The sequence below is a fragment of the Rhinolophus ferrumequinum genome, chromosome 5 (genome assembly GCF_004115265.2).
Source record: "Rhinolophus ferrumequinum isolate MPI-CBG mRhiFer1 chromosome 5, mRhiFer1_v1.p, whole genome shotgun sequence".
NCBI lineage: Eukaryota > Metazoa > Chordata > Mammalia > Chiroptera > Rhinolophidae > Rhinolophus > Rhinolophus ferrumequinum.
In genome coordinates, this window is record NC_046288.1 from 32830718 (window position 1) to 32854717 (window position 24000).

General features: G+C 39.2%; 1 protein-coding gene and 1 long non-coding RNA gene across 5 annotated transcripts in view; one reads left to right on the forward strand and one right to left on the reverse strand.

Annotated features, from left to right (window-relative positions):
- Positions 1-24000, forward strand: part of SHROOM3 (shroom family member 3) — a 289238-nt gene that overhangs the window by 134064 nt on the left and 131174 nt on the right. Inside the window, exon 2 of one of the 3 annotated variants that reach the window (XM_033105949.1) lies at positions 4457-4521. The exons of the other annotated variants lie outside the window; for them this stretch is intronic. Coding sequence (XP_032961840.1) covers positions 4487-4521 — 35 coding nt within the window. The 5' untranslated portion in view covers positions 4457-4486. The remainder of the gene's footprint in view (positions 1-4456; positions 4522-24000) is intronic. 3 annotated transcript variants of the gene reach the window in all.
- Positions 4507-24000, reverse strand: part of LOC117022175 (uncharacterized) — a 39787-nt gene continuing 20293 nt past the window's right edge. The window contains exons 2-3 of one of the 2 annotated variants that reach the window (XR_004423001.1): positions 11197-11246; positions 4507-4619 (exon numbers count right to left, since the gene is read on the reverse strand). This is a non-coding gene — a long non-coding RNA (uncharacterized LOC117022175). Of the gene's footprint in view, positions 4620-7973; positions 8112-11196; positions 11247-24000 lie in introns of those variants that run through there. The other variant, XR_004423002.1, reaches the window with a different exon arrangement.

Genomic DNA, 24000 nt, shown 5'->3' on the forward strand with positions numbered 1-24000 from the left:
TGTGCCTGAGGAAACATTTGGGAGCAGTGATCGTAAAACCACACACACCAGCTCAAATAAAAAGAAGGTTCTTTGAAAAGATGTGAGATAAGCTTGTGGACTCCAACTGCAGGAAGCCAGGACCACTGAAAAGTTTAACCTAATGATTAAGTCAGAAGTAGTCAGAAGCCTTAAGTGTGAGTTCCTACCGTGGCATTGCTGAGTTGGTGACCTTGGATAAATTACTCAATGTTTCTGCACCTTGTTTATCCATCTGAAAAGTAGGGAGTAATGGAAGTATCCACCTTGTTGGGTTGTTGTGTAGATTAAATGAGATAATACACATAAAGTACTTGGAACACTGACACATAGTGAAAGGTCAATAACCATTAGCCTTGATTATGATTTATCAAGTAGGCAGCTATTCACTTTCTCATTGGACTCTATAGTTCCTCATTTGAGTTGACTTTGAACATCAGTTTCATTACTCTCTCTGCAGACTGGCTTCCCAGAAAACATGGTTCTAGGGTTAATTGAATGACATGGTGATGTCGTCAAGGCTCCAGGTTTATCTATTTCCATTCTACCATCCTTAACATGACGCTTTTCATCACCAGACTTGCCTTTCATGATTAAAAAATAGGTGCTGCTGCAGCTCCAGGCATCACGTCCTCATATAATTTTGTCCAAAGGCAGGAAGGAGTCCAGTTTTGTGTATTTGATCAAGAATGAGGAGCACTTTTTCAAAACCCCTTCTGAAAACTTTCCTTTGAGTCAGATCTCATGAGCTAGGGTTGTGTCCCATACCGATGCCGAGACTAGTGACTGGCAGGGGAATCAGAGTCCCACAACTGACGGTGAGCCAGAATGATTGATCTCTTGGGGCCATGGAAGGATCCACCTTCCTGAGCACATAGTCGTGTAGTACTGCAATGGAATCCGAATTAGTTTTGTCAGGAAGAAGGGGAGAGTGACCACTGAGTAAATATTCTGAGAGCCCATCTTAGATGAGTGTGTGTCCGTGCCAGGCAAGTCAGAGTCCTCCCCTGAGGTTTTATATACAGACTAAGAGAAGGTAGAGCTTCCTTTCCTTTGGAGTGGCTAATATGGGATGAAGTAAACCTGAAGTTCTCTGCTCTGTGGCTATTTCCTGAATTACTCCTCCCCAACACACACACACATTAAAGAAGAATCCTATTTGTTGTAGACACAAATTATACTGGGGGTGCCAAAAAAATGTATATACATTTTAAGAGATGTTGTCTATGCTTAATCAGTAGTTCGCAGTAATCACAAGTGTCTGGACGCTGATGGTAACCACTCTGAGCACCTCTTGTAATTGCAGAAGTCAAACGTGACTTGTATTCATCTTTTGTTATCAGTATATATTGAGTATTACAATTAATACAGTCTTTTCCTTTCTTAAAACGTGTATACATTTTTGGCACCCCCTTTATATATAATTTTATATATACATTTATACATATACACATATATATCTGTATATCTATATATATAAGAGAGAGAGAGACAGAGAGGCAGAGAGAGATACAGAAACCAACACACACACACACACACACACACACACAAAGAGATGGTAGCTGATATGGTGAGGGAGAACCTGACAATATTATTCAATCCCTGAGGTTTTCTCCATCTTTGGCCTTCCCAAGAAATTCCCATTTGTGCTTGAATTTCTTTGTGGGTTCAATGTCACTTGTATCATTTGCAGTAACAACAGCAAATCCTGTGTGATGCATTTCTCAAAACTTCTGGTTTTCTAACGTCCTACATCTGCTTGTGTGTGGCCCTGGCTCTCCACGGAACCATCTTTGAATTCTACTCCATGTGTCCTCACAGCTCTGGAACTTTTATCACCTGATTAACTCAGTCTCTGGGCTTCCGTTCCAAGTTCCATGGGCAACAAAATGGACAGCTTTTTAGTAGCCAAGGAAGTGCTGGTCCAACCTCACCCCTTCAGCAGGGGCTTGGTGGGGGCTATGTTCTCCTAGAATAGTTGTGAGCAAGGAAACAATAACATCTATCTCTGATTAAAAACATCTGATATCAGCCCAGTCCTTCCTAAAATGGCTCTGAGCTTAGTTGAAAAGTACATTTTCCATAAGTAAAATGGCTAGATTTCAGATATACAAGTGCTATTGACAGGGAGTTAAAGTCTGGTGGCGCTACTCCCTTTGGCCTTACTTACATAGAGGAGAATTCTGGATTTGTATCAGGGAATTAGTGAGGGATTTGAGGAGGGAGTGACTAAAAGAGTTGAGTGAAGTCATAAATAAAATCAGTGGGGCCATCAGGGGCAGGCCAGTTGAGAGAGCCAAATAGCACTGCTGGGGAAAAATCCCATGGAAGGCAGAAATATAAGAAGTGAGCCTGTGGTTCAGAAAGGATGGATAACTCTTAATTTTTTTAATATTTATTTTTACTTTTTTATTATGAAAATGTCCAACCATTCGTGAAAGAGAGTACCACAGTTTTCCATGCACCCACCATCTAGCTGGATGGCTCTTATTAAATAGAACAAGTCTGGGAGGAGGAGAAGATGAAAGAAGGGAGCAGAATCCAGTGAAGGACAAAATAGTCAATGACAGATGTATTAGTGAACTTGTCAGGAGGGGACAAGCAGTTGAAATCTGAGCCGTTTGTTCTTCTTAATCATAGGTTAATGAAGTAATTGCCAAATGCAAGCTGGCTTCTTGGTATCTGAGTAGGGATTATGTAATTTGAGGAAGCAGACCCCCCCCACCGTGGCCTAATCTTCAAATTGCTGGGGGTCTTACATGGTGACAAGACTAAGAAAACAAAGGGCGTCATTTGTTTGACATTCAGCAACTCTTGATCTGCAATCTCCCAGGCACTGTGTTAGGCTTTATAAGCATGCAGATCTGAAAGACAGGGTCTTTGCTTTCACAGAATGCAGTATTGGGTGGGGGAAATAGACAAGAAAATCTATAACAGGCATGCGCTGTTGAAGTTTTTTTTTTTTTTGGTAGCATAAAATAGATGAAAGCTACTTGGAGGATGATTGTCTTGATTTATAGCAGGATGAATAGGAGTTGGGTAGAGAGATTTAGTCGGTAAAAGCATTCTGAACAAAGTAAACTGAGCGATGTTTGAGGAGAACATGCAGGGCCCATTGTTTACTTGTGACCCACAAAAAGACAGGCAGAGATGGGGTGGGAGCAGGGCTGAAATCCAGCCCAGACCTTGTTTCCTGGAGCAGCTGCATCCACCTGGAGAAGAAGATGCCTTTGTCTGATTGGCACAAGGTGCCACATGGACTGGATGCATTTGATATTTGGTATTCTTTGACCGGAGAGCATATGCGCGGATGGTCATGAGTTTGAACAGGACCCTGAAGGTGATGGGGAGCAAATGGGGAATTGAAAAGGCAGAGCAGTGACACAATCAGATCTGTGTCTGAAAGACCATTCTGACTGCATTTTGGAATGTGGTTTTGAAGATGGCAAGTCCCGAGGAAAAGAAATTAGTGAGAGAAGACTGGTCCAGGTGAGAAATTACAAGGGCTTGAGGAAGTGATGGATTTGGTATCTAAAAGGTAGAATAGGTAGACTTGATGACAGGCTGGCTCTTGGGTGAGGGAGACGGAGGCGATTAGGATGGCTCCCAGGTTTTTAACATCAGCAGCTCAGTGGAAGGTTATAGCAAAGACTGATAAACCCAAGAACTTTGACATAGTGTGTGGTGAGCTATTCACTGTTGAATAACAATAAAAAGTTCCTTATATAAGCATTGTGGTTAAAGATTAAAAGGAAGGCTTCCATAGTAGCTTTGGAGAGAGGAAAAACACCCTGATCTTGAGCTGCTCCCCTTCAGAGAATGGCCAATTGACATTAAAGGAAATTGTTACTGCCCTTTTCAAGTACAGCAGAACCTCCTGTAGTGGATAATCAGTCTTTTCAAGATAGGATACAAAGTAATGCCAAACTGCAGACAGCTAGTTCACAACCCTTCTTCTTTCTTTTAAGAGTAAAATGATGTAAACCAAGAGTATCCCAAACCCTTTTCCCATTCTTTTGGAGAAAGCAGTTTTTTGTCTGTTTTGTTTCTGATGATGGATGCGCCAGCAGCATTCTTTTTGTCTTCCTGTATTTGTCATAATGGTATAGTAGCTCAGGCTTTGGAGTTGAATGGTCCAGGGTTTGAATTCCAAGTTCATCACCTTCTATCACCTTGGGCAGGATACTTATCTCTGTGAATATCATCTGTAAAATAAGGGGAATGCAACCTACCTCATAGAGCTGCTGTGGAGGTTAAGGGATAATGAAAGTGAAGTACGTGACAGGGCCTGACAGGTAGCACGCTGGTCACAGTGCTGGAGGTAGAGGTAGGTGGCAATCGTTGCTGTTCTTCTTTTTAAGGCTAATTTTCAGACATTATGAAAAGAAACAATTTGCTTTTGCAGACTTTCATTATTCCTCTGGTTTGTATCTATTAGACGGAGACTGCATATCATGTTGACTTCTTTATGGATTGGCCCCAGGAGAAAGAGGTGCATGCCACGTGAGTTAGAGGGCAGGTTATGTACACCCGGCTCCTTCCTGATGCCTTGGGATATTGGGCTGACTATGTTCTGGATAGAGGAGCACCATGATGTTTTCCTAGAATACAATAGGCCCCTGAAGTTACGCTTGGGATTACATTTAATAATTCAACATAGAATATTTACGGTTAACTACCAGCGTGAGGCTTCAGCGGCCACTTACACCCAAAGAAAATATGCTTAACTTTCTTATCAAGAAACGGTCTTGATAAGACTGTAACTTTGGTCATTGCTCTGGAATGTCCCTACTGGGCCTGCCAGTTTTCATTGCCCCAAGGTGTAATATTTTTGTAAATGCCCCCATTATATGCTTGCACAAATTAAAAAATGTTTTTATGTTGTACTGTATCTGAAAGCAAACAACACGTGTGCTTCTATCTCACTTATAAAAAGGGGAGTGGTGAGAATTCAGGAGTTAATATTGTTAAAATGCCCAGGATAAGAAATAAATGTTTAAGTGTGAAGTATTATTGTTCTTGATTGCCACTGAATCCCCATGGTGCAACATGAGAATCAAACAGAGACTAGGAAAAGTGGAAATCTATTTTTCATACTACTCTGAAATCTGTTGAGCCTTTGAGAATAAAAAATAAAAAAGATTTCAGAAATATTTAAAATTAGCCATTCATAATCTGCTATCAAAAAGAAAGAAGAAAATTCAGTGACAGTTAAAAATTTTAACTTAAATTTTAAATCAGTAGTTCTCAACCAAGGTGATTATGCTCCTCAGGGGATATTGAACAATGTCTGGAGATATTTTTGGTTGTCGCAACTTGGGGTGGGGCAAGGGTGTGTGTGTGCTACTGGAATCTGGTAGACAAACTTCAGGGTTGCTGCTAAACACCCACAATGCCCCACCACCAAAAATTATGTGGCTCAAGTGGTGCCAAGGTTGGGAAACCTGGAGTTAAATAATGGCTGTTGGGAGCAACAGGTGGTTATTATTCAATACTGGGTGTCTCTTGAAGCAAGAAATCAGCCTTCCCATTGCTTTCTGAGAATGGAAATTATTTTCCTCAGTCTGTATAGGGAAAAGAACTGGTATATCTTCTTATAGGTTTAGTCTGGGCTGTCTTCTTTCTACGTAACTCTCAAAGTGTCAGAGTTCAGTCCAAAAAATCATCAGGACACTGGCTTGGAAGATTGTGGGTGGGGAAAACCAATAACCAGATTGACTAAAGTGTTCACTTTTCAACGGGTTGGTTTAGCACACTGTGGACACACAGCTGTTTGTGGTGATAAAGAGAGGAGCAAAAGAAAGAGGTTGGGTGAGGAAATGCCTTCACATTTCAACACTCTCCTTCAAAGAAAGGGAAAGTTGGCTTTTCAAGTACTTACCAAGTGGGAAGCCATCCAGGAGCAATCACAGAACCTCCCTTTTATTTTTTGTTTTCCTTGATAATCTTTATTTCACAAACTATTAATTGAGTATTTTCCAACTCAACTCCTGTGATAAGTGCTACTCATGATACAAAAATGCTCAAATGATTTTAAGAATAAGCTAAAAGAAAATCACAAAGTCCTATAGGTAATCAGGCTATCTCAAAAAGAGAAAGTTAAAAAAAGCACTTCTCCCCCAAATTTCATGTACTTATATCTTAGAAGGTATAAAATTAACCCCCATTTTGCTCTGCATTTAAGTGTCTTTATTGAAAGCTGTAAAAATATATAACCTTATGATAAATGACTGCTACAACAATATGTCACTTTCCTTGATTTTGTTCTCTGTAGAAAGTTTTTGTTTTATCTTTTAAAGATTACTCAAGTATGGAACCTACTAGTAGAGGTATATTGGTAAATAGTAGACAAAAGTAAATTTAATCACAATAAATAAACTTAATCAATTATAGGAAATGGTTTTCAGTTGACTCTCTCTAGGTCAGCCTCTAAGAAAACAAATTACTTTTCATTATGTTGAATGTTAGTATATCTTCAGGTACTTCTATGGAATTCACTCTGCAAATATGACATAAGAATTAGGAGGGAAGACTCTGGAACCAGACTGCCTGAATTCAGATCCTGGCTCTGTCACTGACTCTTTGTGACTATGGAACTTTGGACAGATCACTTCTCTCCCAGTGCCTCAGTTTCCTTACCTTCAAAATGAGGATAATAGTATTTTCCTCAGAGGGCAATAGTAAAGCTTCAAAAAGCTAATACATGTAATCAGCACAAAATAAGTGATCGACACACGTTAGTTATTTTTGTTGTCATCATTTTCATTGTTGCATTGTGTTTTATTATTCTGTATTTGTGCTAAGCAGGAGACTGGTCGATAGAGCCATTGCAGCTTGCCCAAATCAATCATGGTGTAAATGCATCTAACTCTGAGCACCTCACGTTCCTTGAGACAGTTATTTTTAAAAATATATATACTTTGGAACTCGCAGGACAGAGATTTATTGATTTATAACCAAATCCTCTGGCTTTCTGTGCAGTATGAGCTATGAAATACTGGAATAAGATCAGCATCTTGGATTCCCACATGCATTCTAGCCTTCAGGCAACAGGGGCCATATATTAGAATTTGAGCTTCTGGTTGCCTTGGAAGAGGGTGCTTTCAACTCTTTTAGCTTGTGTAATACTGGGAGGTGTTGGATGATTGTGCTCTAATGGATGTCAATGTCAAATTTATCCTGGCTGTATTTATGCCAAGTTGCCAACATGTTACATTTATTATCCCTAAAACTGGATAGGATCAAAATGCTAGGTGGAGATGATTTTATAGCTTTGGTTTTTCAATTTATTTCCTGAAAACATGTATCACTTGCTCTCCTACGTGAAGACACATGATTGCTTTTGAGCTTAACTATGTCATTTAGTTATGTACCTCCTACTTAACAGTATATCTGAGTTACCTCTGTGTTATCCAGTAAACAAAGGTGCTCAATCAAAATAATCTCTTGAAAGTTGAGTTATCTTGTTAAAATGAAAACTAACCATCTAAGGAATGCCTTGAAAATATTAGAAATCATTGTTTTTTAAGGATCAATGTTAGTAACTGTTAGATAGTATTGAAACTTCTGAAATCAAACCACCTAAAGGAAGAAGAATGAGGGTGTAGAAACACTAAAATAGTAAGTTTTATAAGACAAATGTGATATTGCATTCAAAATAAGATATATTCTATCTATTCCAGATTGAATTTCAAATAAACAACTAATTACCTGAATATGTAAAGCTAAGGATTTCCTCATTTCTAAAACCAAAAATGAACTAGTTGATGTTTAAGCTACATTTTGTCGCTAGCACATGTCTAAATCAATCTAATGTGGCTTTTGCATTGAATTCCTCAAGGGGCAAAGTAGATGCGCATTTGATTCAGTGCTGACCAAAGCCTTACTAGTAAACATTAAACTGATTTGGATTTAAATACCTTCTACAACTCAAACGTGGGCTGTTAAAAAATGTCCCCATGGTGATAAGCGCTTCAGTCTGAGGGTACATGTGGAAAGACTGCCCTGCTGTAGGTTGGCCCTATTTCCCACTGACATCAACCATGTGGGCACAGCAGTAGCGATGGTGGCCTCAGTGGCATCATCAGTGTGATCTTTAATTAAAAACAAGAGTGGAGAGATCAAGAGCTGAGATTTACCCAGGAAACGACAATGTGTCAATGACATTCAGCCCAGAGAGAGATTTTAAAACACCATTTGATTACATATTAGTGGGAGAAAATAGTTCTCATTATAGACATCCTTAAAAAAGTGGGAAAAATAAAGAACACCATAAATTAGATTTGAATTTGACTGGCACTGTAGCCTCAAATTCTGTGTCCCTTTGACGGTTCATTTAAACTATCAGTTTGTTACCAGAGAGAAAGTAAGTGTAACCCATCCTTCTAACTTTAGTAAGCAGAAATTATAAAAATCTTATTTATCATATAAATAACAAAAGAAAGAAATAATAAAGAAATGGTCAAATAGAATTTCCCAAATGGTTGAGAGAACTGTGCAACTCAAATAAGTGACATCAATGGGGAAAATCTAATGGAATTACTGGAGAAAGGGAAAATACATTTTCAGTGGCATAAATCCCAGAGCAAAGGGAAAAATGAGGAAAAGACATAGGCTTTTAAGTAGATGGAAAAATCCTTGTTTTCAGTAACGTATCTTTAAGGACATCTGATACAAATTCTAATAGCTATAGTTAAATTTCTTTCTAATAGTAAAATTTTAGATACAGAATCATTCTTTATCATTTTAGATGTCCAAAATTTGTTAAAGGCACAATACTATGTATTTTAAACAAGAAAATATTCTGAAATATCATGCTTACTACTGACTTTGCTGCTTACATGTATGGTGCAAAATAACTGCTCTGAAATCTATTTTCTTTTCTGTAAAATGAGGGTCAAAATCTCTGCCCACAGAGTTATCTGGATTACTAATTACATGTGTATACATTAAATTACATACATAGTATTGTACTGGGTAAACTGTCAGGAATCTAGTACATGTTATAGGGTTATGCAGGTGGGTTTGGTATGTTAAATTTTACCCTGACACAATTTGCATATATTTTACCAAATCAATTTACTAAGCATCAATTTCAAAATCTGCAAAAATGATGGAAAACAGTCGTGTGTGTGTGTGTGTGATATTTATATTTATGTGTGTATATGAGACAGAGAAACATTTGAGATTAGCAATCTGCTAATAAATATCTTGAAAAAAAAGTCATTCAGATATAAATGAATACTTGTCATTTCCCCCAGTTTTGTTGACTAAAAATCATCAGCTGCAACATCTCTTAATAATAATCTTATCCATTTCTGTTTTATGGAATTAAAACTTGATTCAAGGTATGTTTTGTGGTCTTTCTGGGTCTACAAGCTGAACAGGCCCAACTGGAAATAAACAAAGCCCGAAATCTTAAGCAAGAGTGTAGAGAGTGTAGAAACTTATTCAATCCCACTCTCTGAGGAATTTATGACCAGTAAGTTGTTCTCTAATGAGCACAGAATGAGAGCATTGCATCTTCTCTTAATTAGTTTGACAGATATTCATTTAAATTTGAAAAGATTCCCAGGCTTGGGATAGCAAAGGAAGGTTCTGAATTCCTTTTGCGTCTTAATTCTGTTTTTGTTGTGGTGGCTCTGGGGAATGTCAACATCTAAAGAGGAATAAAGCCCACGTCTTCATCCAGGGACCTCCACATTTTCTATTGACAAGTGGCTGGAAAACCACCACGCTTTTGCTTTGCAGCTGTGAAGTCCAACACTAGCACCAAGAATTGCAAGAACACTGCTGAGTTTGGTTTCTATGAGGGGTGGGTTTTGTTTCTCATGCCTAATAAGGGAAAGGCTGGCCTTCAATAGCCAGTTTTACATCAGAATAAGTCACTGATTTGGGCATAATGACATGAAGAACACACTGAAGTTGATAAATTCACTAAACTATGAATTGTTTTTCTCCTCAGTACTTAAAACCATCATGGATATTAGGTTACAACCAGCCTTTGGGTATCTATGGAAATGAGTAGTCAGGAGACTATCTATCTATCTATCTATCTATCTATCTATCTATCTATCTATCATCTATGATAGACCTGTGGCCATATATGCCCTTTTTAAATTTTATTTTACTTTATTTTTTATATTAATTTCAGGTGTACAAAACAACATAATGATTAGACATTTACACCCCTCACGAAGTGATAACCTCCCTCCCAGTCTCCTACCCCTCTGACATTGTATGCAGCTGTTACAACACCATCGACTATTTTCCCTGTGCTGTACTCCACATCCCATGACTATGTATACCAGGGGTGCCAACAAAATGTATACACATGACTTGTATTCATCTTTTGTTATCAGCATATGTTGAGTATTACAATTTAAATACAGTTTTTTCCTTTTTTGGAATGTGTATACTTTTTTGACACCCTTTGTATATTTAATTATAGTTGACATCCAATATCATTCTACATTAGCTTCAGGTGAACAGCGCGGTGCATATATACCCTTTTAACCAATAGTAACACCAACCTATTGCAACAATGGTGATGACTCTTTTGATTTTATCATACTCTTATCTTCAGCTATTTACTGAACAGTGACCAGTTAAAGAACACACCCACCGTCCCTCGAGGACCTGGCCAGGCACTGTGGTGCCAGCTGCATAGGTTCTGAGAGGGTGCCTTTTCCCCCCATATAAAAAGAAAGGCCCCTATGGGCTAGATGTGTTCCTGATTGAATACTGCTATTAGGGGAATGTCTAAATACAGACAGCTTTGGGAGGAAGGCACAACACTTGCCTAATCTACCAAAGCTAAACAGCTAGCTCCTGAGCAAGTTCATTCATCAGGTTGGTCTGGTCTAGCAGTTCTTTGTCAGTGTCTTACCCCCGTCTCCTACCACCACCATTTCCCCCGTTGACTTAAAGCAGATTCCTTTGTTTTATCAACTCATCTTAATGAAGCCAGAACATAACATCCAAGAAAAGGGGTCCAGAATTTTAGTCCTGATTTAAAGAGAGACAGAGCTTGCAAAGCATTACCTTTTCTCTCGAGTCCATTGACTTAGTCATTAGAGTGTATTCTTTGTGGACCTTATTTGACTTACTGTGGCAGAGATGGTACAGCACAATGCAAGGTCAGAACAACCAGGGGAAAGCCCCTGCTTTACCACTTACTAGTGGAATGAGCTTGAGCAAGTTTTTCCTGTGAGCATTCATTTTCTCTTCTGTGAAACAAAAATGATGTGAGGCTTAGGTGAGATAATACATGTAAGGTGTTTAACAATATTGCCATGTAGAGCAGTTTCTCAAAGTGTGAGTCCCAGACCATCAGAGTAACTGGGAACTTGTTAGAAATGCAAATCTCAGGCCCTAAATAAAAAATTCAGGGATGTGGAAGAAAATACTCACAAATCATATATCTGATAAGGGGTTAATATCCAGAGTATACAGAGGGTGCCAAAAAACCCATATACACATTTTAAGAAAGGAAAACTGTATTAAAATTGTAATACTCAATATATATTGATAAGAAAAGATGAATACAAGTCACATTTGACTTCTGCAATTACAAGAGGTGCTCAAAGTGGTTACCATCAGGATCCAGACACTTCTGATTATGGCGAACTACTGTTTGAGCAATGTTGACCAAAGTGTCCACTTGTATACATTTTTTGGCACCCCCAGTATAGAACTCAAAAACAACAACAAAACCTGATTTTAAAAAGGGCAAAAGACTTTAATAGACATTTCTCCAAAGATGTTATACAAATGTTCAATAAGCACATGAGAAGATGCTCAACATCACTAATCATTACGGAAATGCAAATCAAAACTATAATGTATACCACCTCACACCCATTGAATAGCTACTATCAAAAAAACCCCAGAAAATCTTAGAGAGGATATGGAGAAATTAGAACCCTTATGCACTATTGGTGGTAATGTAAAATGATACAGCTGCTATGGAAAACAGTATGGTGTTTCCTTAAAAAATTAAACATAGGATTATCATATGATCCATATGATAATTCTACTTCTGGGTATATACACAAAATAATTGAAATGTAGGTTCTCTAAGAGGTATTTGTACACCCATGTTCATAGCAGCATTATTCACAATAGCCAAAAGATGGAAGCAACTCAAGTGTCCATCTATAGACAAATATATAAACAAAATGTGGTCTATTCATACAATGGTATATTATTCAGCCTTAGAAAGGAAGGAATTCTGAAGCAACTCAAGTGTCCATCTATAGACAAATATATAAACAAAATGTGGTCTATTCATACAATGGTATATTATTCAGCCTTAGAAAGGAAGGAATTCTGACACGTTTTTAGTTTCAACATGGATGAACCTTGAAGACATTATGCTAAGTGAAATGAGCCAGTTACGACAAAACAAATACTGTATGATTCCACTTATATGAGGTACCTAGAATAGTCTAACTTAGAGAGACAGAAAGTAGGTAGGTGGTTGCTAGGGGTTGTGGGGAGGGGGAAATTAAATGTTTAATGGCATGGCGTTTTAGTTTTGCAAGATGAAAATAGTTTGGAGATTGGGTGCACAGCAATGTAAATGAACTTAACTACTGAACTGTACACTTGAATATGATTAAAGATGGTAAATCTTATGTGTATTTTACCACAAATTAGAAAAAAAATTTCAGGGTGGAAGCCAGCGATCTGAGTTTTAATAAGCTCTCCAGGTAGTTCTGATGCTTGCTCAAGTTTGAGAACTACTGATGTGGAGTATTTAGTACATGGTAGCCACTATAATAATGATCATTATTACACATGCATCAGGAAACTATCAATGATGTTCAGTATAATTTGAATTAAAGTGTACTTCCTGATAGCCTAATTCTTGAAAATTAGTGAGTTGTATTTGCAAATCCTACTAAGTGAATTGGGATATACGGTCAACAAGAACACTTCTCTTCCCTAACCATTTTCCATTGAGGAAAGCTTGTATATGTTTCTAATTTCCTGATAGCTGAATGGAGAAGGGCAGTCATTTTATTTCTGGAGTACCATTCAGCCCTGTGAAGCCAAGTAATCATTTCTCCAGGCTCTCAGTACCTCATAGTCCATACAGAATATTTCTAGAACCTGTTTCTGACCATTGTTGCCCTCAGGATCACAGTCCTATTTTTTTTTTTTTAATATAGAAAAGTTAAATAATGTTGTAAACTTTGCCTTTCCTTTAAAATGGCCCCATCAGAAACAGATGTTAAGAGCAGTGTTCGCAGTAAGTTTTTGTGCCCATCTATGACTTCCTAACACTTAACTAGAGTGTAGAATTATCATCTACCCACACCATTCGAGACTCTGACTGAAGTTAACAGAAGAGACAGCATTAATTTGCTTTTTCAGTAGATGCTACTGAACTGTAAACATCTTATAGCCTTGAGTTTAGATTCTCAAACTTGTTCCAGGCAGCATTTTCCACCTGGTATCCATTTTGCTTTATTTTTATTTATCTTTTGGAGGGCAAAGGGCAAAAGGCTTTGAAGAATTCCCCAGGCAAGAAAGGGAAACATTTTCTGCAACGAAAATTGTTTCCCTCTACAAAGCGTAATGAGGACATAATCTCAACGCTACACTTGACCATCATTTCTCAAACCAAAGCAAACAAGCCAGTGCCAGTCTTTCTTTGTTATAAAACGAGGACAGAAAATAACTGCCATGTGGTGGTTGTCTAGCCAAAGAAAACCCTCCTCATTTCAGAAAATGTTTACTCCTTTGCTCTCATTGAGTGATGTGCCACTAAGGTATGAGACACAGCCTTTTGTGGAAAAGTTTGGTTTTTTTCATAAATTTTATTGGGGAATATTGGGGGACAGTGTGTTTCTCCAGGACCCATCAGCTCCAAGTAGTTGTCCTTCAATTTAGTTGAGGAGGGCGCAGCTCAACTCCAAGTCCAGTCACCATTTTCAATCTTTAGTTGCAGGGGGCACAGCCCACCATCCCATGTGGGAATTGAACCGGCAACCTTGTTGTTGAGAGCTCGCGCTCTAACCAACTGAGCCATCCGGCCGTCCCTGGAAACGTTTTATTTGGTTAGCAAGACCACGGTGTTCCTTTCTGGTTAATTTTGGCTTTCTGAAAAGGTGACAGTAAGTTCTGAGGATTTTTCTTCTTTGAAGATGAAATTGAAGCACCAAACAAAGAGTAGCATGCTTAGCATTATATGTATTAATGTAAAGTTTGGAGATTAAACCTCCTCTTTTGCAGAAATAACTGCACCCCTTTGTTTTATGCTCTTTACTTTTATATATTTTTTTAAATAGCCCCCTATCTTGATACACTCTTGTAGTGATTCTTGTTTGTATGTGTATTTTTCCAATGAGATGCCCCACAGCCCTACAGAACCATCCCTGATTTTTCCATGTTTCTTCTCTAATCTGGGGTTTTATTTGAAAATGCTGTTGGTGACCCTGAGGAGGGATCCTGGTGTTGTTCCTCTTCAAGCCAAATCTCAAGACTGTCTCCCACTTTGTTGACTGAGAGATCCAGAGTTACAGGTGGGTCAGGGTTTCTGAGTGAAACTTCTCACTAGTGGATGCGCTCTCTCCAGACCAGCTAACGCAGGGCTAGGATTCTGAGGAGTGGAGACGTGAGGTTTAACCGTCGCAACCTGTGTGTCCTCCGCTGTGGGTGGGGGCAGGAGAGGGAATTGCTTAAAGAGTTATCACGTAACTTTTCCCCCATCAAAAAATAAAACCGTGGTAAAGAATACTGACACAGACTGAATATGTATCCCCTCCAACCCCAAATTCATATATTGAAATCTGATCACCAATGTGATGCTGTTTGGAGGTGAGGCCTCTGGGAGGTGGTTAGGTCATGAGGATGGCGTCCTCATGAAGGAGATTATGAAAGAGGCGCCAGAGAGCTCCCTCACCCCTCTGCCATGTGCGGTTATAGCAAAAAGACAGCCATCTATGAACCAAGAAGTGAGCTCTCACCAGACACAGAATCTGCCTGCCCCTTGATCTTGGACTTCCCAGACTCCAGAACTGTGAAAAATAAACTTCTGTTGTTTATAAGTCACCCAGCCTAGGTATTTTGTTGTAGCTGTCCAAACGGATTAAAACATATACATAACATAAAATCGACAATTTTAACCATTTGTAATTGTACAATTCAGTGTCATTAAGTATTTTCACATTGTTGTGCAACTACCATCACTACCCATCTCCAGAACTTTAGGTAATTTTTTTTAAATTCCCTTCTTGCCTCAGCTCCCAAATTCCAGTTGACTCTGTGCTTGCTTTCTCTCAAAGTCTATGTTTCTGTCCTGATTATTTAACTTGGAGAATGGGAAGGATGTTTTTTTTAACACTACATGATGAATTGGTTTCAGTGGAATTCAAATGATCTTGTTTTGGTTATTTCTTATCGGGAATGCTGAATTTTTTTCAAAGTGTCATGGCAGAGGTGAAGGGGCAAAAAGAGGTACCTCTTTTGTGAGTCAATTTAGCAAAAGAGAGGAAATGGTGAGGTGGCATTAACTCATTCCTGGAAATATATTCCGCGTGCTAAAGGGGCATGTTGGTACCCTCAAAGAACTGAGACTCCAGTTTTTACTTAGTAAACCTTCTGGCTGCACCTTAGGGCAATGTCCTTAGTGTTTTTATATTTTCTCTCTATTGGTAGGAACTTCTTAAGGTCATAGTGCCCTTGGGTTCCCATTAAGCTGGGTGACGGGAAGTTCTCTAATATTTGCTTAGTGTGTACAGCATACCAGGAACTCTACAACTGATACACAGCATACCTGGCTTCTAGCTGGGCCTGATTAGGGAAGACTTCTCTGGAGGCTCGTCTGCTGGTTCCAGCTTCTGGAGTTTCTGGGGGATACCTGCAGGGGTTCTAACCTTCCTCACCCAGTGTCTAGATTATCAGCTATGGAAGTGTGTTTGTACAATACAGGCTGAATCAATCACACATTGACTAAGATCCACTTTGCTGCTTGGAATATTCTGGAACAATTTAATTGTATTTTGCCCAAAGAGAAACTTGCTCAGACACATTTCTTTTTGAACCAAACACCTTATCCACCTCTACCTCCCTCCTTCCCTCCTGTCCGTTGTAAACCCCACATGTTCTATTCCGTTGCTCTAAACCTTCTCTGGGGAAATTCTACATTTTGTTTTGGAGGTATTTTTTTCTTCCAGATATGGCAACATCCAGGAATATTACATCAGCAACAAGCAGCAAAATTTTAATCTATGTGTGACTACTTATACATCTTGTGTCTCCTAGGCAGGATTTTCTAGTTAAATCTCTGGTTAATTAAGACAATAATATTAGGTATAGAGCTAGTTTATTTAGCCAAACAAGAAAAATACGTTTGGAAGCAGTGCTCATGATATACTTAAGGCTTTGCGGAGACAAATTGAAAACCTAATGTGGTGTGTTAGCCGTGAGTTTCAATTTCCTGTATAATTGCTCATGAAGCCCAGGGGATAACTTGTGACATGCTGAGTAACCTCCAATGGGTTTATAGTCAGGCTTAAAAATGGGGTTTTTGGTTTGTTTGCTTGTTTTTTGTTTGTTTGTTTGTTTTGCCAGAACTTTAGTGGTCTTCATATTTTATACTAATAGCTATTATTTTTAAATTTTTTATGCTGAAAAAGGATTTAGTATAATAGTGACATTTGTTTCAGACAAGATTTAGTCACATATCACAAATCCTATGAAAAGTACATTATAAATTCAGGTTCTTTTTAAAACAAACAGTGTTGAATATCAGCTAAGCAAGAGCCTAATCCATGCACTATCAATCATTCTAGCATCTTGTGATGTAAGCAAATACTAAATCAGTCGGCTTCTAAATTATAGAAAAAAGCAAAAACCGGGAAAAGGAAGAATTCCCAGCATATGGAGTGGGAGGGGGTGTTATGGGACGTGTAGTCCACCATTCCTCCCGTATTTCCCTACCCCTCGCCCCCGTCATATGTCCAATGCAACAAACTCCTCTATGATATCTGGGACAGAGGCTCATCCAGCCTCTCCTTACATAGTCTCAGGGTCAAGGAGCTCAGTACCTGACAAGTCAGCTCATTCCTATTTGCATGGCTCTAATTGTTAGAAAGTTGAAACTATAAGCCCTCAACTCTCTACCTTAAATAACCACTGACCATACTCCTTGCCAAGGCAAATTGTTATTTTATGCTGTCAAGTTTAATAAACACATGTACATAATTCAGATGAAGCATTTGCTGTAGACTGTTAATATTTTAACAGAGTTGGGATATAGCAAGGAGTCATATTGCAACATTACATTAGAAATGTCTTTCTTGTTTCACTAACATCGCCTTCCTTTGCTTTGATAAAATGCCCTCATGTGATCCTGGGAACAGACTACAGATGAGCAGGTTGGCATGGATCTTAGGAAACTCAGATAGGACTTGATGAAAATCACCCATTCAAACCTGAACGTCATCTTCAACTTCCGTTTGGCTCCTCTTGTTTGTGGAGAGGCCATACCTATGTCCAAGTAAGGGCATATCTGAGAGGAGGGCTAGAGGAATAGTTGGTCACCCAGTCACAGCCATCATTGGCCATGCCGTGTACTCCTCGCTACTGAGAAAATGGGATCGAGAATAACATGATATCACTTTTGCTCAGCAAGCCACTAAATCATATCATCAATGGAGCTGGAAGGCCAACCCCAGTATTTTATAGACAGGAAAACAGATTTAATAGGCTTTGACAGAATATCTACCAGGCTTGCAAACTTAAATGACTGTAGGACCAAGGAAGAAACACGAATGAAATGTACAAGGTACAAAATATAAACAGCCCTTTTTCTAAGAACACAATGGGGAGTGGTGAAGACTATGGAAAACTGGATGGCTCATGTCCCATGTACAGGGGCAGCTGATTCTCAATTCTAATTGGTTACTATTATGAAGGAATGCAGACCCAGTGTTGCCAGAAATGTGGAATTTATGCAAATAATTCTAAATGATTAAGTGTTCAAATTGAAAGCACTGTGTGGACTAACACAGTGCCGGCCAACCAAAACAAGCCTGTGAGCCAGATTCTGTTTGCAGATGCTGGTCCAGGTTTGGGGAAGTTCATGGATGGGTTATACCCTGAGTAAGGTCGTTAAAGAGTGGGACTGTGAGTGGATCCAGATGGTTTTCTGCAGCTGGCCTTTGCCCATCCCTCCCCCTTCTCCAGAAAAGATTGAGTTAAGCTCCGTGTCACCCCTGGAGAAATGCCTGCTTATCCTCTAAGATCAATTGACCTCCTCAGAGTGCAAAGGAGGAAGCTGGCTGAGAATGGGAGTGCGGGGAAAGAGCATGCAATAAACAGGAAAAGAGCAGAAACACATGGGACTACAGAGAGGTCAAGTACATTTGAAGACATGTCTCAACTTTTGATGTTAAAAATTGTGTTTTCTCTTTCCTAAAAAAAAAAAAAAAAAAAAAAAAAAAAATCCCTTTACTTAGCATCTTGCAAGTACCACCTTCAACCAAAAGTATAGTAAATGGATTTGCAATCAGTGTTCTTTAGTCTTCTGGGACACGGTGACTGATTAGTTATCTATAATGTCGACTGACATGTGCTCTTCAGAGGATCAGATGGGAAAAGTGCCTGAGAGGAACACTGGGGAAGTCCAGCGCTGACTGGAAACAAATGATTTACGCCAACCGATGCTGAAATGCAGCATGTTCCATTTAAGAGGACCTGCTAGAAGCATGCAGCTTTTGTGCCTCCCCTCATTTATCACAGTGTTTACAAATCCTGTTTGAAGTTGAAAGTAAATCCTCATCCTGCTGCTCACGGCTGTTTTACAGCTAAGAGTTTTAGAGGTGATGATGGCGCATGAGCCGTCGATAGTCACGTGAAGGAGTGAAGGGAAAGGGCCTGTGGAGAGGCACCCGTGGCATGTATTTAACCTAGAAAAGGTGCCCGTGGCCAAGTCGTGAAAGAGGGGAAGCTCTTCATCTTCCAAGTGATTATTGTCCCGGTTGAATGGTCTTGCTACATAAAAAGCAGGATTAACTGGAATTTGGAGTTTTGATCAGGTGATAGGATCAAAGAACAGTCTGGTCCCTCAGTTTCAAATCCACATATAAAATGCAGGTGGTGCATCAAGTGAGGAAGATAAGGCCAGCACCTCATGGAAACTCGTGTTACTCTAACTCTCAAGCTTCATGGTCATCGCGTCTGTGCATATTTATCTTACAGTAGGGAAGTCTCAGAAAGCTTGTGTCTCCCTTTCGATAGGTCATAGATCATGATGCTAAAGCAAGATTACATTCCAGAGGACAGAATTAGGGCCAATGGGTGGAAGCTAAAGGGAGACAGAGATTAGGTTTGACATTAGGAAGACTTTTCTAACAATTACAGTTGTTTGAAAATAGAAGAGGCCTTGGGTCAATGTTGAACCAGGGTTGGAAGTGATATTCTAAAAGAGATTCAGGCATCCTGTGGGGCCGAGGTAAAATGAAATCTCTGTTCTTATTCTAACCTTGAGATTCTAATGATCCGGCTTGGAATAGTGAAAGGTCAACCCTCCTGCATTTCCTGCTTCCTAGATTATAAATCATGTTTTAAGACCAGTAATCTGGCTTCTTTGTCTACCAATTGGGGTTCTCTAATGGCAGAAATGAACATACAACTGCTAGCGAAGTTAAATAGGTAATATAAGCAGTATGAAATGTGAGGAAGTCTCAGAAGTCAAAGTTAAGTGAAGGTGTATTTAAAAATCATGTTACTTCATAGTTGAAAGCTGAATCAGATCAGTTTGTATTTTATCTAAACAAACACAACTAGTGGTTAAGAGCACAGACTTTGGAGCCAGATTGCCTGTGTTCAATTCCTGGTTCTGTTTTAGACCAGACTTTGAGCAAATCACTTAACCTTTCAATGCCTCTGCTTAATCATCTGTGAAATGGGGTTAACAACAGTACCTGCCTCATAGAATTTGTGGGAAGAGTCAAAGGGTCGAGAACACATAAAGCATTTAGATCTGTGCATGGCACAGAGTATGAGATCAGTTTTGCGAGCTGCCACTGCTGATGTCATTATTACACAGCAGAATGATAGGCTGTGTTTCAGAGTTGAGCTGATGGACTAAATTTTCCTTTTTTCCCTCAGTAATTTATTTAGTTCAAATAATAGCCCATGTTGGTATTTGACTGGGTATGTAAATATTTTAAGTGAATGTTTTCCTGTCCAAACCGGTGACGTCATGAAGAGGCTTTGTCAGAATGCTGGTATATTGATAAAAGGATTAAAGGAAGTTTTTGTTGTCTAAAGAAATTTACCTTTGACCACAGTCAGGTGTTTTCCAGACTTCAACCTTATAGACTTGTACTAATGTGTTTGACTACTTCACTGCATTACAGAAATGTAGCCATTTAAGGGTTTTCTGTTTACTAATTATCAAAGAATTTAGTTCTCTAAGAGGTAGTCTCAGCCTCATGGTGAATTCTTAGTTACAGGAATTGGCCCATATTTATTCCGTTTTTCTTTTTTAACCAAGAATTAACACATGGAATTTTAATTTAAAAATGATAGCTAAATTTAAGATATCTGGGTAGCCCTGTAGAAGGCTAGTTATTTAGCACTAAAATATGAACTGTTAGAATGACAGTATGAAACTAATAAACACGTGTTTATATACATACATTTTATTTTGCATATAGTATACATATCTGTGTACACATATATTTTATTATGCTGTCCTCAAATATTTCTTCATTAGTATAATTGGAGCTGAATTTAGGAACAAGATGTTAGAAAGCATGGAAAGTTGAATGTGATGAACATGAATGTTACATAAATAGTTGCTAAGCTAAAGAAGGTTTATGCAATAGACATTCATTCCTCAAATATTTTTTGATTCTCTGCAATGTGCAGGGCTACCCTGTTTATCAATGATACAGATATGAGGACTTAATTCTTTAAAATATTTTAACGTTTTATTTGAAACTAATTTCAAAATTATGGAAAAGTTAGAATAAGAATAGTACACAGAACACTCATGTATCCTTTACGCCGATGCCTTTTTACCAAACTTGCTTTATCATATGTGCTATCTAGCTATAATATTTTTGAACCACTTAAGGGTAAGCATGGCCCTTTTACTTCCAAATACTTCAGTGTATATTTCCTAAGAAAAGGAATATTCTCTTTTGTAACTACAGTAAAATTATCAGCTCTAGTAATTTGGACATGGATACTTTACTCTCTGTACTTCAGTTTTATCAACTGACGCAATGATGTCCTGTATAGTATGTTTTTTCCTTCTAGTACAGGATCCAGTCCTGGGCTAGGTATTGCAATTAGTTATACCCTTTTAGCCTTTTTTGATGTGGAACATGTGCATTGTCTTTCTTAGTCTTTATCAAAATTGTCAATTTTGAAGAACACAACCTTCCTTTTTTTTTCAATATAATACTGAGGTCACTTCATTTGGCCTTTGACCGACATTGTGTGAAGGAACAATGATTTACTCTGACAATTGCTCAGGCTGAGCCCTGCCATCCTGAGGTGAATTCCTCTGTCACGGTGCTGGGACCTGGTCAATGAGTTTTCTATATGGACCAAATCGGTCTTGAGAGAGCAGCCAGCCTGCCCTTATAGAGGTTGAGTGAAGCCGTTTACCACATGTTCTCACATCTTAGTGAAATTTGTAAGCATACAAGCATTCACGTATTTTTAAAACTTCTAAAATACCAAATAATCCCATGGTCACCTGTTCATTTATTTTCCCAGAAGTGTGAAAACAGGGGTTGGAAGGCTGGAAGTGTGTAGAAAGAAGGTCAGCGCAAACGTGGGCATTCATACTGTGGAATGGCAGTGAGAGAGCAAGCTGGTATTTTTATTGTAAGAGAAAGACACGTAGTAGTTTAGGGGAAAGGTAATGAAGAACTGAATTAGGATAGTGATACGGGGAAGGAAAGAGACAGGATGGTCCGGACGGGCCCAGTGGGCTTAAAGAAACAATAGGATTTGATCACTAATTGCATGTGAGGGATATTTGAAACACATTGACTTGTGGAATTGTGAGGTCATTAGTACAAACTGGCCATTCAAGAGGGTGACCTGGAACTTTTCTGGTTGGAGAAAGATGATGATTTTGGTCTGGAACTGGTCTTAGTTTCCGCTGGTGAAGGTACCCAACAGTCAGAAATGCAGGACAAAGCTGGGGAAAGCATTTGAAGCAACGTTACAGATTTGGGAATTATCTACATAGAGGTGATCATTACAGACGAGAATGATGAGCTCCCTGAGGAACAGAGCAGAAGCAGCAGAGAGCAGAGGGCCTTGTACCTTGGTACTTAGAAGAAGAAAGAATAGAGCAAAAGTGCCATATGGAGGAGTGATAAGAACGTGCTGTCTGGAAGGCAAGGGAGGGCGTTTGAAGGGGAGGGAGTGGTTAACAAGCCGACATTGAAGAGGGGTGGGGGTGGACGCTGAGAAGCAGCAGCCAGATTGGTCATTTGAGGGGGAGCAGTTTGGACAACCATGAACTTCAAAGCCCGACTGCAGGGGGTTAATAAATTAAGTGGAGAAGGAGGCAGAGGCTCAGAGGGCAGACGTGTCACTAAAGATGTCCAGCTGTAGAGGCGGTGAGAAGATAGGGGTGCAGGGCCACTAGGCTGAGGGGCCCCACAACTGTCTCCTTGTATAACTCTCGGTCTTTCATCCTAGTGTGGAGGCATTTTCCCACTCTTTAATGAATCTTTTAAATCATTCAGCAGTCACTTCTATCCCAGAAGCAGATGAAAGAATGAAGGGGTACTTTTCCGTCAGTCAGCCCTCTAGCCTCGTAGCTGAGGTTCTGCCAGAGAACAACACCTTATCTGTACCACGGTGTGATCTGAAGGGACTAGAATGACTCCAATTAAAATCTTCAAGCATTCAGCCCTCAAGAGGGAATGCAAAAACACAAAGCAGCACCTCAGAATGCAAAGAGTGCAGAAAAATGAAGCTGACTTCAGTGGGATTTTTGTGGTTTTCTCCTTTGTTTTTCTGTTTTCATCTCCAAGAGCGTCTTATTACCAAATATTTTGTTGAAGCCTTCTATCAATCAAAGGCAGAGTCTCAGCGCTGTTGAGGGCCTCACACTGGGCCAACACCATCCCCAGGAAGTCACAAGTGCCACTCAGGTGACCTGACCGTGAGGCACAGTTTCCAGAGGATGTTAGACTGCCGCTCCCAAAGGCCCCCCTCAGACAAGTTGAACTGGCTTACACTAAACACAACGAAACACAAACAGGACAAAGAAGCATTTCTAATAAGAATTATTTTATACACTTTCCTAAACCCAGAACCACCACCTTCACAGTACAGCAAACGTGGGAACTTGAGCCTTGAAGGTTACACAGTGGTCTGAGTGAAGCTTTAGTTTCTCCCCTCCATTCTTTCTTTTTCCTTCCACCTTAGGTGGGATGTAGGTCCCAGTTGCCTAAACAATATTTTGTTCAGGTCTGATATAATTTGGATTTTCTTACATTTTTTAAATATCCTATTTAGTTTGGGACAATTGGATGAGTAGATTGATGAGTTTTCATGGAACTCTGAATTTGATGTCAAATTTTATGCTGTTTTTCCCCCTAAACATTTCTTCTTGGTGAATTTGTTATCTAGAGGATGGTTACATCAGAATGTATTCACCTAGTACAGTACCAGTTTTCAGAACGGTAGCTCCTGTCCTCGCTCCTACTCTCTTTTCCTGGAGTCAGTTCTTCTCAAATGTCAATAAAATGGCAGCTCTCAGCAAGGGAACATTCTTGATTCCTGAGACAGGGAACGAAGCCAGCCACTTGTACATTTGTTTTCAAATGAACTGGTACTTATGTTGTAAATATTTAACTATTCACCATAGTATTCCTACCGAAGTTTCCACTAGGTTTTCAGCTAATTCCATTTCCCACTGGCAGAAAGAATCTTTCGCTTTCCAGAACCCTCTTTAAGCAAATAGAGACTATATTTCTGGGAGTTTTG